Below are 13,555 nucleotides of genomic sequence, written 5' to 3'. Positions count from 1 at the left end.
CAAGCGTGCACCCCAAATCAAGTCCCATCTTAGCTAGTTACGTAGCAAGTACCAAGAAGCACGGGATGAACGTGTGCATACTTCCTAAGGTGCACTTGCTCCATTGAAAGAAAGAAAAACGTATTATTTAAGCCCACTAAGCTGCTTCAAAAATAGATTGGAAAAGTAATATCCAAGCCACCACTAAGCTGCTGACTTGGTTTCACAAACCAAAGGGAAAAAATTTTGAAACAGATCTTAAGAAGGAAGCCACATACCAAGCTCTAGCTTTGCTTCAGAAGACTTGAAAATACTTTTTGCTTTCTGTAGTTCTAAAGGCAAAATACAATAAATACAAAGTGACAACTGTGCTACACATGCCAAACTTTAGAATATAATTAACTTTTTTCTAAATGTGTCAGACCATTAAAATGCTCAAGGAATTGAAATTCTCCAAGCATACACTAGAGAGGGTTATATCATAAAAGAGTTCGCGACTCCCCATTGTGACAGCATATTACAAAAAAAACATTTACATTATTACAAATCGGCCAATACTTCAATGTCTTTGGTTTCAGGCACTGCAGTGATCGTTTAGTCATTGAAGTGTCATATCTATATACAATGCAAAATGGATAAAACACCCTCAAATTAGATGCCTTTTAGGTACACTGCGCCCACTTCTGCTGATCCCACTATCGGTATTTGCAGATGAAGACTGGCCCCTCTGTGCTGCTAGTTCGTGAACTTGTATTAGAATGGGACCAGGGACAGGAGAAGCTGAATGCTTCCGTCTATGCTCCCCCTGCTACACATCACCACGGTTAAGTTAGAAGATTTTGGCTGAAGAGAGACTCCACTACAAGGTACTTCATTGCAGTCACCAAATTTGGCCAGTACAAAGAAACATCTATTCCAAAGAGAGATGGAAAGCCGAAGCATGGTCCCCCTTCTCCTTACAGCTCTGCCTTTGCTGAGCGCTCTTTCAATATATTGATTTGTGTAGACGTATTGCAGACTTGTTGACATGCATCTCGAGGTTAAGTATTGATCGAGTGGCCAATGATAATAGTACCACACTCCATGTTTGTTAACACACATCCAACCCATGGTCACCATCAGCTGGGCTGCAAAAGTGTTCTGAACAACCAAGGTGGCCAGCCTCCAGTGGCTGGATCAGAAGTTCAGGCCATCCATGGAAAGTTTGGGTGGTCGGTGGACAGCAGGGTTGGGGGGGGGGGGTGTGGGACGGGGAGGGCGGGCGGGGGTGGGGTGGGGGACAACAGGCTGTGTGGCCGGACAGGAAATTCAGGGACTGCTTTTGATCAATACCTTTGGAAAGGTTTTTTAAAAAAATAGATTCATATTTAAGCCCAATTTGTTCGTAAAAAACCCGGGTAATTTGACTTTATGTGATCAGCCCTGAGGATTTTTCTTTTTTTACGATTTTCTTTTTTTTCTCCTCCTTTTTGTGCGTGTGTGGGGTTGGGAGGGCAGCCACCACCTTTCATTTTCATCAGCTTGGTTGCTGGGTTTGTAGTAGGGACCATATATTTTACAAATGCTTGCTTCTCTACTTCAATGCACTAAAACTACATTGCTTCCATCTGAGCATTGATGCCCTTAGTCTCTAATCCATGAGTTTTTTCCATCCATGCCAGGAGAGAGACAAAGAGAAAGAGAGAGAGGGTATATATTAATTTCTTTGGGGACCAAAGTCGCCCATGAGACAAAAAATGTGCGAGTACTATAGTAGGAGATGCATAGGGCATTATACCTAAACAAGGCATAATGAAAAAAAAAAGTCAAAGAGGTATGCCCAGGAGACAACAATGGAGAATGAAGGCATGATATGTCAAAGCGTCATGTTTGCAAAGCCATCTCAAGACCTCATCCAATGACAGACATGAGGGGATCCATACTCATGGATTGACTTAAGATCAAAATTGGTCCACAGTCACCGAGGTGTGTGTCCGGGTGCAGCATTGCATAGAGAGTGGTCTCTTTTGCTGAGCTTGAGTCTTGATGGGTTGTGTGTGTTATCGTCCACGGGTGTTTAGCAACAGTTCGGTGTTTGGACATCAAGATGGAAACTCCCAATCTCTCTGTGTGCCTTAATCGGGTGCACGTGAGTCCCCTAGTTATCTGTCTCTTGAGCTCGACACCATCTGATGCTCTCAAAGAAACATGTAAGGAATGTCTGAAAGTGTATCTCATGAAGAAATGCCACAGACCTTTTGTTCTCATACTCTATGATTCAACAAAGTGGACCAAATGTAACAGGAAGCGTGATTCTCAGAAGACTTACGTAGTTAACTTGACTAATCACACTTTAAGACAACCATTAATTACAGCTTTGCACAATCATACCACACTAGGGGTCGAAGATGGGCTGACATAGCCATGAAAGACAGTCATGACTCCGTCCAAAGCTTCCAAAGTGTTTTCAGGCCTTGCTTCAAAAGGTCCTCACAAGCAGGCAGCCTTGCTTTCCACCACATCTAGGAATACCAACTGGGTATTCTCACTCCCTCCTAATACACAACTGGGTCTCACGAACCAGTCCCAGGCTGTAATCACAGCCTAGCCGGCATTTGCGCTCTAGAAAACATCCCCATTGGTAGATACAGGGAGGACTGCTCACCCATGTGAAGAACGCGCAGTGCAGGCACCACCAAGATAACAAGTTGACCAACCGATTTTAGAAATTCAGCATGAAGAAGATGGCGATTAGGGGAGAACAAGTTGACCAACTGAATTTAGAAATTCGGCATGAAGAAGATGACGACCAGTAGACTCCAGGCATGGGAGGCAAGCAACAGAGGCTAGCTAGGTGCACCAGGGAGCTGGCCGCACATTTCTACAGAAGCCGCGAACAAAACCAATAATGATTTACAGCCCATCTTCCTCTTCTTGTGTGCGCCAAGTTCTCCTTCCTCACATTAGCAACTTGAGTTGCTATTTGGGTGCCCCAGCCTATATTGGCAACCCACATGCACACTCGCATGCATGGCTGCCCAGTCTCAGGCACCCATGCCACTACTTGTCTTTGGTTTTTAAGACTTGTATGCCTTGCTTGTGAAAGCTCAAAGTTGTCTGCCCGTGGTTGAGTGTAGCGTGTAATAAATGCTTACACAAATAAATAAAAACAAGCCCGAACAACTCTCGTTGAGCACAGTCACTGGAGACCTTACACATTCCCTGTTATTTCCTCCCATAATCTTGGCTCTTGCCTCGAGTAAAATTATGTCTATAGCAACTCACTCGAGCAAATGGCTTTTGCATCTTGATCTATCCAAGACTAACTCATGTTATTCCTAGATGCACAGAGGAACAATCGATCATGACAACTCTATCGCAACTGTGACCAGGTCGCCTGCCTTCTGCCTATCGACTATAGACCTGGCCTTCTTCTTGTGCTACAGTCTTCGCAATCTCTAGGCCCACTTCAGCATCTGCAAAAGCTGCCACATCTGTATCAACATTTAAGCTCCTCCAACATCCAAAATTAGGGGTTTTCTGAAATGTGGTGAGAATTTGTCAAATTGAATTCCCTCCATATACCATAATTTGGGGTTTTTCAAAATTAACGCAAAAATTGCCTAATTAACCACTCCGGCATTGATAAAAGTTAGGGCATTGCCATGCCGTCGAGCGAGATAAGACTGTCGAGATCGCCTGCGAGCTCCGCTTCTCCCCCCCCCCCCCCCCCCCCCCCCCCCCCCCCCGCTGCTTCTCGCCATCGCGCCCCTCTCTCCCCCCCGCCAGTCCTCCGCTGTCTCCTCCGCCCTCTCCCCCGCCTTCTTCATCGCGCCCCTTTTCGCCATCTCTCCACCGCCTTCTGCCTCGCGTACTCCCCCGCCTTCACTCCCCCGCCTCCCTCCTCGTTTTCCGCTTTCTTTCCCCCCGCCTTCTCTTCCTTCGCCACCTTCCTCGCTGCCTTCCCCGCCTTTCCCCCCGCCGTTTGCTTCCTTCCCCCATCCTCCGCCTCTCTAACCGCCTTCGCCTCCCTAACCACCTTCGCCTCCCTCTCTCTTCTCTCCCCCGCCACTCTAACCTCCTTCGCCTCCCTCTCTAACCTCCTTCGCCTCCCTCTCTCTTCTCTCCCCCGCCACTCTTTTTTTCCTCCGCCTCTCAAACCACCTTCGCCTCCCTCTCTCTTCTCTCCCCCGCCACCTCTCCCCCCTCCGCCTTCTCTCTCCTCCCCTCCGTCTCGCCCCTCCGCCCACCGCTAACTCCTCCCCGCCTCAGCTTCCCCCCCCCCCCCCCCCCCCCCGCCCCGCCCCCGCTATCCTGTAGCCCTCCGCCTCTTTTTTCCTCGCAGGGCTGTGTCCCTCCCGTTGGTGACCCCGGTTTCTGGCTTTTTCCCTCTGGAGGACTCCATGGAAGCCGCTCCGACTAACCCTGCCGATTCCGGTCTCCGTCTGGAGTTCACAGCTGAAGATCTTCAGTTGTTTGTTTCCACAGTTTCCGCTCTTGAGGCCTCCTCCTTGGTCTGCAAGATAGTGGGTAGCCGTCCGATGCGGAGAGAGCTTCGCGACCTTCTGCAAGGCAGCCTTGTTGGCGTGCCCGCCAAGATCGTCAGCGTAGATTTTTTGGGACGTGGCTACTATCAGGTGGATTTCAAGTCCCCACAGGCAGCTCAGATGGTGCTGGCTCGGAGCCCCATTGCCCTCCGCTCTTCCCGGGCGTTCCTGGCGCGATGGACTCATGGTTTCGACCCTGCTTCTGACCCGCTAGCAGGCGCGACAGGTTTCCCCGTCACTATCTGTTTTCCTGGACTCCGTAGGGAGTACTTGCCCCTCTTGTCATCCATTGGCAAGGCGTTCGGGTAGGTGGTGGAGACGCCTCAGACAACGGCTTCAGTGATTGCTCGGGCAGCAGGACTCCCGGCCATTCGGGTTGTGGTTCCGTCACCGGAGTCCCTCCCGAAGACGATCCTTCTCCCTTGTCTTTCTGGAGGACATATGATACAGCGCGTGGAGTATTCGGGCCTCCCCGGCCAGTGTTACATATGTCGGGAGATGGGCCATCTCGCACGCGCCTGTCCCCGCAAGGGGGCTCATCCTTCACGCTATGCCGCCTCCGGACCCCCTGCATGAGACCCGAGGGGTGGCCATCCACTTCAGAGACCGGACATCCCTGGCTCGTCACAGCAGGCGCCATCATCTGACGAGCAGGCCCCGGCGGAGGATGCCGCGCAGTCCCAGGAGGCTGGCGGATGGCAGGAGGTTCGCCGGCGGAAACGCCCGGCCCGCAGGGACCGTCGTCGCAGACGCCAGCAGCAGGCAGCACAGGCGGGCGGACAGGCGACTCCGGCTGGCGGACAGGCACCTATCCGCACTTATGCTCCTGTCAGGGATAGGCGGCCAGCAGGTCCCACCCCGATGGACGAGGATTCAGACTCAGTGCCCGTTGAGGCCGCTGGTGGAGCCTCCCACGTGGAGACCCCGCTCCCGCCTCCCCCCGCGGGGGGCCCCGCCCCCTCCTTGGAGCAGATTCCTGAGGATCCTGGGCCGCACTCTTCGACCCCTGGCTCCCCTTCCCCTCACCCGGAGAGCACTCCTTCCACCCTCCCCTCTCCCCCCCCCAGCCCCCCCCCCTCCCGCCTCCCCCGGCGGCCCCCCCTGACACCTATCCTCTGGCAGATGCCTCTCCATCCTCTCCTCGCTCTCCCCCCTCCTCTCCACGAGCCCCCATCCCTCCCTCGGCCTCTCCAGGATACTTCGCCAGACCACCCACTGCCCCGGGGCAGCGCAGCTGGGTAGGCCAGAGCTCAGTCCAGCGGCTGTTCCACCGCCACTCCGGGCCGGTGGAGATGGCGATCCTCGCTTCGCCCGCCACAGAGTTCTCTCCAGCCTCCCCTGGGGGGCCCCCGCGAGTGATGGGGCTACCAGTGGATTACGGTTTTTTCAGGTGCCTCCAGCTGGATGCTGGCCCGTTCGAGACACTGGTCGCGCCCTTGCGAGTTTGCGTGGTGTGCCATCCCTCTCGTTCTCCCTCTGTGGTGAGCAGCATGGTGGCTTTCTCCTTTCCTCTCAGTGTTGCCCCAGACACAGCATGGGATTGCAACTCTGTAGAGGAAGTTTTGCGTGATCAGATACTGGAGTTTTCTCACCACTTCAGTGACTTGGGGCTCACGGACCTATTGCAGACCCGATTACACTCAGCCCGCATGAGCTTGTTTGGTATAGGAGACTGGCGGGCGGATCCGGTCCACACCTCAGTTGAGGCGGTGCTTCTGATTCTCCTCCATGCCGCCCCGAGGGTGCAGCCTACCTTTAGATACATATATGCAGAGGATTGGTCTCACGCCTATGCCCTGGACAGGGCGAAGGCGGAGTGGGGCTGGACACAGAGACAGGTCACCCTCTTTTTGGAGAGACTCCGCACCCGGACAGACAGTGATTATTCTCCCTCCAAGCCGGCGCCCAAGACTCACAGAGTGGAGGGCAGATCATCCGGGCCGGCTGAGAGGGGTGAGCCAGTGGAGGCTGCTTCACTTGCCATAGCTCATCCATGAGGATCCTCTCATGGAACATCCAGGGTCTCGGTGGACATCGTGCTACATTGGCCGGGGCAGACTTCGCCAGGAGATCCAGAGGGCTCTCGTTGGAGGACCCATAGATATCCTTTTCATCCAGGAGCACCACCTTTCTGCCGGGCGTACCCGCACCTGCGGGAAGATCTTGCCAGGCAGGACTCACACTTTTTGGTCACCGGCATATGGCTCCCAGGGGAACCAGGGTGGAGTATGCATCTCAGTCAGCGAGCAGCTTCTATCCGAGGTTGTGGACTCTGGCATTCTGGTCCAGGGTCGTGCGCAGTGGATCATCCTTCGGGTTGGGGAAGACCGCATTGGCTTCCTCAACTTCTACGCCCCTAATGGGGCGACCGGGAGAGCCGAGTTCTGGAGCACCATTAGGCAGTCCCTCCCCTTGGCAGACCACTGGTGCCTCGGAGGGGATTGCAACATGCTGGAGGATGCAGAGGACAGGATGGGGGGCAGCCAGGAGACCATTCATGGGCCGCGCGCTCGGATAGACGGGCCACAGGAGTTAACCTATCCCGCATCGACAGGTTTTACATTGATGAGTGGGCCTGTGATAGAGGTGGCACAGTGGGCATACTTGCAGGCTCCTCGTTTTCAGACCACTATCCAGTGCTTCTCCAGATCGAGGACCCCACGAGAGGAGAGCAGGGCCAGAGCGTCCGGATTCGAGATTGTCTCATAGAGGAGCCCGAGATTGCGATCAGAGTTGAGCAGGTTTGGCAGGAGCTGCAGTTCAGGAGAGGATCGGCAGCCAGCGATCTTGCCAGTGGCTTGCAGGAGATCAGCCAGATGCTCAGACAGGCTGCCTTGGACCGGCTGGAGGCCTTCAGAGAGCAGGAGAGGAGCCTACGGAGGAGTCTAGCGTCCCTCCAGAGACTCCAGGAGAGGGATCCTACGAGCCCTTGGATCTCAGAGCAGATGGAGTCAGCTCGCACGGAGATCAGATCCATCGAGGAGAGGAGGGTGGAGTTCCGATTCCATGCTCGGGCTTCCTTTTGGGGAGACAGAGTGACTCGAGATTTCTTTGAGGCGACAGGGCCTCGCTTCAGACGAGAGATGGTCTTTCATACATCGAGACAAGGCAGGAGTCAGCTGACATTCACTCTCGCAGGACGCCAGGTGAAGGTGGTGACATCATACGTGTACCTAGGGGTTACCTTCTCTGCAGCAGCCACACGCTTCACCATGGGTTCAGCACCCAGAGCTAGATTGACACGGGGATATGCAGCACTGGCTATGCTAGAGAGACAATGCCACCAGGCGCATGTTCAGGAGCCCGGGACGAAGGGGTGGCTATTTGACACATTAGTCACACCAGCACTGATGTATGGAGCAGCGGTATGGGCGCCAGGCCTTGCTGCCCATTGATGGACACAGATAGAGAGACCACAGGCCCTCATGATGGCACACATGATACGCAGCAAACCGTCAATACCTCATGACATTATCCGAGCAGAGTTTGCTGCGCCTCCTTTGATGGTAGAGGCCATATTCCAAACTATATGCCTACTAGACACATTCAGAGAGATGCCACAAGACAGATTGTCATACAGAGCTTTTGAGGCATCTAGACAGCTGGCTGAGGCAGGAGACAGAGGATTATGGTATGCACAAGTCACACATTGGTTCTCACAGCATGGCCTAGACATGGATCATCTACCACCATTCCAGTATGACAGGGATGCACCACATATCCGTCTCTCTCATAGTGAGAGGAAGAGAGTATTGAGACAGGACCTATGGCAGCTCTATACACGAGAGACATGGATATCGCCTACACAGCCTCTTCCACCGAAGATGCTATACTACAGAGATCACTTCATGAGTATCACTGATGATGGATTTATAGAGAGGCCTAGATACATGCAGGGCTTTTTACCACACGGCTTCCGAGTGGCTATTGGTCAGCTTAGAGTTTCATCACATCGATTGGAGATCGAGACTGGCAGAGCAGCACGGATCCCCCGAGAGGAGAGGGTATGCAGATTGTGCAGAGAGGAGGTGGAGAGTGAGGAGCATTATGTATGGAGATGCAGAGCATATACAGCCATGAGAGAGAGATATACAGCCATGAGAGAGAGATATCCCATTTTATTCAAAGAGCCACATTCCCTACGCCAGATCTTTGAGGCAGCAGACCAGCGCATATTGGGGAGATTCATTCTAGACATACAGTGTCACAGAGAGACATCATTACAGGCTCAGACAGCTCCAGAGGGGGGATGACAGACACAGATTACTACATTTTTTCAGAGATCCATCCCACTCCCAGCCCCTACACGGCAGGGAATTACTCTCCAGAGAGCAGAGACACTCAGAGCCCGTAGGAGACAGAGGACACCTAGCTTTCAGACACAGAGAGATGACAGAGATCAGAGCTCAGTTTCACAGAGGGTGTGCGGAGCGACTTGCTCGCTTCAGAGCAGACCCAAGCATGTTCTTCAGGGAGCTGTGGACACCCCCTTCATTGATGTATACCATTTTATACCCCCAGTATGGTACAGGATGGAGCTAGCTAGGTTGCATATCATGATTGTATACTCCATGCATATAGCTTTGCATTCTCCTAGTAGTAGAGCTCCATCCCCTCTCCCACTCATTGTACGTATTGCACACCCAGATTCAGCTTTTTAGTTCAGTACTTTTTCATTTTGTTGGGATGACAGAGGATACCCCATACAGGTACACCGATTTGTCTCATAGGCCGAGTTCGGTCTTTTGGAAGACGTTAATAAAATCTCTCTCTCTCTCTCTCTCTCTCTCTCTCTCACACACACACACACACACACACACACACACACACATTCACGTTCAGATACCCGAGGCTTGTCCTAGAGTCCTTGAGACAGCTAGCACTTGAGGGCCACTCTGGAATATGGTATGCATTAGTTTCCACTTGGTTCTCAGTATATGGGCTCCGCATGGACCGCCTACCGCCCCTTTAGTACAGTTTGGACTCCCCTTTTCTCCGGCTATCTCACGAGGATACCAACCAGGTTATCCGGTTAGATTTTCTTAGCCTCTACACCCATTGCACATGGATCACACCTCCAGAGCTCCCAATGAAGACGCACTTCTACAGAGATCACTTCCTCACGCTCACGATTATGCCACACAAAGGTGGAGACAGAGGAGCATTACATATGCTACTGCCCTATATACTATGAGATCCGCAGGAGGTTTCATTGTTTGTTTTGTGAGGGATTTGGCCCACTCTCTAGGATCATTACCAGCGTTGCCTAGGTCTCTTCCTGGTTGAGCTCCGCAAACACAAGGACACTTTTCTTGAGAGAGCTTCGGCCCTAGCCACCCCACCCCCTCCCTCGCTAGGCTACCATCACCAGTTTCTTCCGGACTTAGGAGATGGAGGACACCGATAGTGGATCTTGTGGACCCACCTCGAGCTGCTCTGGATCCACCTCGCCCGAGAGGAGTTACCTCAGACTGGGCCTCCGCACTCCAGCGTGCCCAATGCCCCCAGCCCCCCAGCCGTCGACCACGATCTCCTGATCCAGGACATGCTCCACTGCCATTGAGCTATTTTGGAGAGTGGTATACCATCTATTGGGGGCTGATGCTGCTCTCATGTTTCTATGGTCGAAGTATTCCATGATGAGTTTCCATGGACGGTTTTGTATCACCCCAGTGAGATACCTATGTTTATGTTTTGTTTCTTTTTTATTTTCCATTCCATGATGAGAAATGCCATGGACATTATTGTATCACTTTGGTCTCATAGGCCCATTGGGTCTTTAGTAGATGCTTAATATATCTTTCTTTTTCTAACGCACACGCACACACATTCACGCACACAGAATTCTCTCTCTCTCTCTCTCTCTCTCTCTCTCTCTCTCTCTCTCTCTTCGGACATGGAGCCAATACAGTGGACTATCTAATGGGATCCCTCTCTCTGATCCCACTCATTCCAGAGTTTACCATCTCGCCTTGCCCCATTGGTGTTGCAGCTGCCCATGCATACCTGGCCTTCTCCCTCACATGCTGCTTTGCCCCATCACTGTCCAAGATACCACTTCACTAGAGAGACCTCTTCCATCTATTCTGATCATGTCTACCGCATCCTCTCCGACCTTGACCCCCACATCCCACTTGATGACCTTACCACACACCTCTCAGCCACCCTCCATATGTCTGCTACAACCGCCTTCCCGCACTCCAGAGCCACCCCTACATCACTAGGAGGGACTGTCCCACAGAATAGCTGGTACGACGAGGAATGTCGTGATACCCGACCCGAGCCCGTCTACATCGGAAGATGGCACCAGGATCCACTACTCACCAGCATGCGCGAGTGATCTTTCGACGTCTCACACTGTGAAAGGAAAGAGCCTACCTAGCCAGGCTTGAGCGGGAGCTATACCAACTATTTCTTGGAAGGGACTGTAAGGAGGCTTGGAGGATCTTCCAATTCATCGCCTTCCGACTCCGATTACTTCACCCGGCACCTGGCACACCTTTGCCACCTCTCTCTACCATGCCCCTGAGCAGCCACCTCTCCCCCATCCACCTGAACCTCGTCCCCCACACCCTTTCTTCTTTCACCTCAGCATGGTGAGAGATGCTATTGACAGGATGCAGACTGGGAGAGCACAGGATCATGATGGACTCCTCACCGAGCATTTCTCCTGTGCTAGGGACACGCTAGCCCCTTTACTGGTTCACATGTTTAACAGGGCTTTATGTGAGAGCTTCCCCACCAGCTGCTCATCGAATACTATTGTACCTATCTTGAAAGCAGGCGACCCCATGGACCCCAACAACTACAAGACTATCATGATTGATCACACCTTGGCCAAGATTTATGGTTCAATTTTGGAGCATGAGCTTAGTAGATGGTCCGAGGAGCAGAGACTCAGAGCACCGGGGTAGGCAGGCTTTAGGAGAGGGCACTCCACACTAGATCATATCTTTACACTACGGGGGATCATTGAGGAGGGGAGAGCTCTCACGAGCATCGGATATATTGTTGCTTTGTGGATTTCCGCAAAGCTTTTGATACCGTCCCACGAGCCAGACTGATGAGGAGACTGGAGGATATAAGAGTGCTAGCAAAGATGCTTTGGGGGATCATTACACTCTATGAGTCAGTCACAGGCAGAGTACGATCTCCAGGAGGTGACTCAGAGATCATACACAGCACTATCGCGGGGTGAAGTAGGGCTGCCCCTTGTCTCATACTCTATTTGGTCTATACATTGATGAGATCTCGGATTACATAGACAGACAGGGAGGACCAGGAGCACATTTGTCGGGAGAACTGATATCGATCCTCTTGTATGCAGATGATATTGTTCTTATTTTTGATTCACCAGAGGGGCTGCAGAGGCATTTGGATGCATTACGGGCCTTTTGCAAGGTCCGGGACCTCACTGTGAACCTTGGAGAGACCAAGGTCATGATCTTTAACACCTCCTCACAGTGGATAAGTAGATCTGCAGTACAGTTTACATACCATGGAGAGCCTATGGAGTATGTTACCTCATATGTATACCTTGGGATCACTTTTGCTGGAGCTCAGTTCTCAATGCGGAAGGCGGCCGCCGAAGCTAGATTGATGAGGGGATATGCAGCCCTTGGCTCGCTAGAGAGGCAATGCTCACAGATATAGTTTCAGGAGCTCAGGACGAAGGTTTGGCTATTTGATACTCTAGTTACACTTGCACTACTGTATGGTGCCCCCCATCTGGGGTCCTAGCTTATACCACAGGAGGAGACAGAGGAGAGAGCCGTCCGAGATAGATACAAAGGAGGTATATGATGGGTGGAAGCCGATGGAGAGGCCCCTAGTGGCGATGATCTCATGCATGATTAGGAGTAAGCAATTAGTGCCACATGAGATTGTGCGGGCAGAGATGGGGGCTGCACCGATAGTGACATAATGGCAAAGGCTACGGAAACTTCCACTTGATAGATACCCCCGGCTAGCCCTGGAGTCCTCGAGACAACTGACACTTGAGGGAGATACAGAGTGTTGGTATGCACAGGTAGGCACTTGGTTTGGCATGCACGGCAGGCAGATGGAGGCACTCCCCTCGTTCCAGTACAGCCTAGAGGCCCTGTCATTTGCTCTTAGCCGCACAGAGCAAAACAGGGTTATCAAGAAGGACATTGTCAGACTGGATACTCAGAGGACGTGGAGTTCACCTAGTCGTCCACTGGGGACGAAGATGGCCTTCTACAGAGATCACCTCCTATGCCTGAAAGAGGATGGTTTCATCATTCGGCCAAATCCTATCCTTTGGGGTGAGATGTGCGATCGGCCAGATCCACACCTCGTCCCACCAGCCAAGAGTGGAGACTGCTAGATATGGGCCTAGGACGGCCGCACCAGAGGACAGGATATGCCAGCTCTGTCACACAGAGCCTGAGACAGAGGATCATCACATATGCCAATGCCCTGTATACTATGAGATTCGGGGGAGGTTCCACTGCCTCTTTCGAGCTGGGTTCGGACCACTTTCCAGGATCATGGACTTCCCGGATTAGAGATGCCTGGGACTTTTTCTTCTAAAGCTCCGTAGACACAGGGAGTCCTTAGTGAGATCCAGATCAGCTGTACTTGCTCGAGGACCAGTACAGAGAGCTCTCACCAACTTCTTCCATACCAGCACTCCAAGGACCGATCCACCCATCATACCCGGACCACAGGCTAGTGCAGAAGCTTGGCCGAGAGGTGTGACACTCGACACAGCCACTGAGTTATGCGGAGCTCGATGCCCCAGACCCCATGGCCCTCGCCCACAGCCACGCCACCAGAGGAGGATCCGGGCCATCATCTCCCATCATCGCAGGACCTCCTCGCGCTAGCCAAGTTTAATCACCTTGAGTACCATCTCACAACAGCCCATAAGGGATGTATTAGGGTGATATAAGAGCTCTCTACTCATGTACCTAGATCAAATTTTATAGTTCTAGATTTTTGTTATCTTTCTTTATTACTATTTTGTACCCACGATGATGTACCTCATGGATATGATGTAACCTTTTGGTCTCATAGGTCATTTT

The 13,555-nt window shown here is 52.2% G+C and overlaps 1 protein-coding gene across 17 annotated transcripts in view; it reads right to left on the bottom strand.

Moving 5' to 3' along the window:
* Positions 1-351: 351 nt before the first annotated feature.
* The window catches only part of LOC147635865 (uncharacterized), a 101,224-nt gene continuing 88,020 nt past the window's right edge, over positions 352-13,555 (bottom strand). For 11 of the 17 annotated variants that reach the window (XM_086801228.1, XM_086801237.1, XM_086801227.1 and 8 more), the window contains one exon: positions 352-787. In XM_086801228.1, coding sequence (XP_086657354.1) covers positions 626-787 — 162 coding nt within the window. In that variant the 3' untranslated portion in view covers positions 352-625. The remainder of the gene's footprint in view (positions 788-13,555) is intronic. The other 6 variants (XM_086801231.1, XM_086801230.1, XM_086801235.1 and 3 more) reach the window with 1 other exon arrangement.

Source organism: Cibotium barometz, chromosome 8 (genome assembly GCF_041138505.1).
Source record: "Cibotium barometz isolate CiBa-2024 chromosome 8, ASM4113850v1, whole genome shotgun sequence".
Classification (NCBI taxonomy): Eukaryota; Viridiplantae; Streptophyta; class Polypodiopsida; order Cyatheales; family Cibotiaceae; genus Cibotium; species Cibotium barometz.
This window is presented reverse-complemented; position numbering and strand designations above follow the sequence as displayed.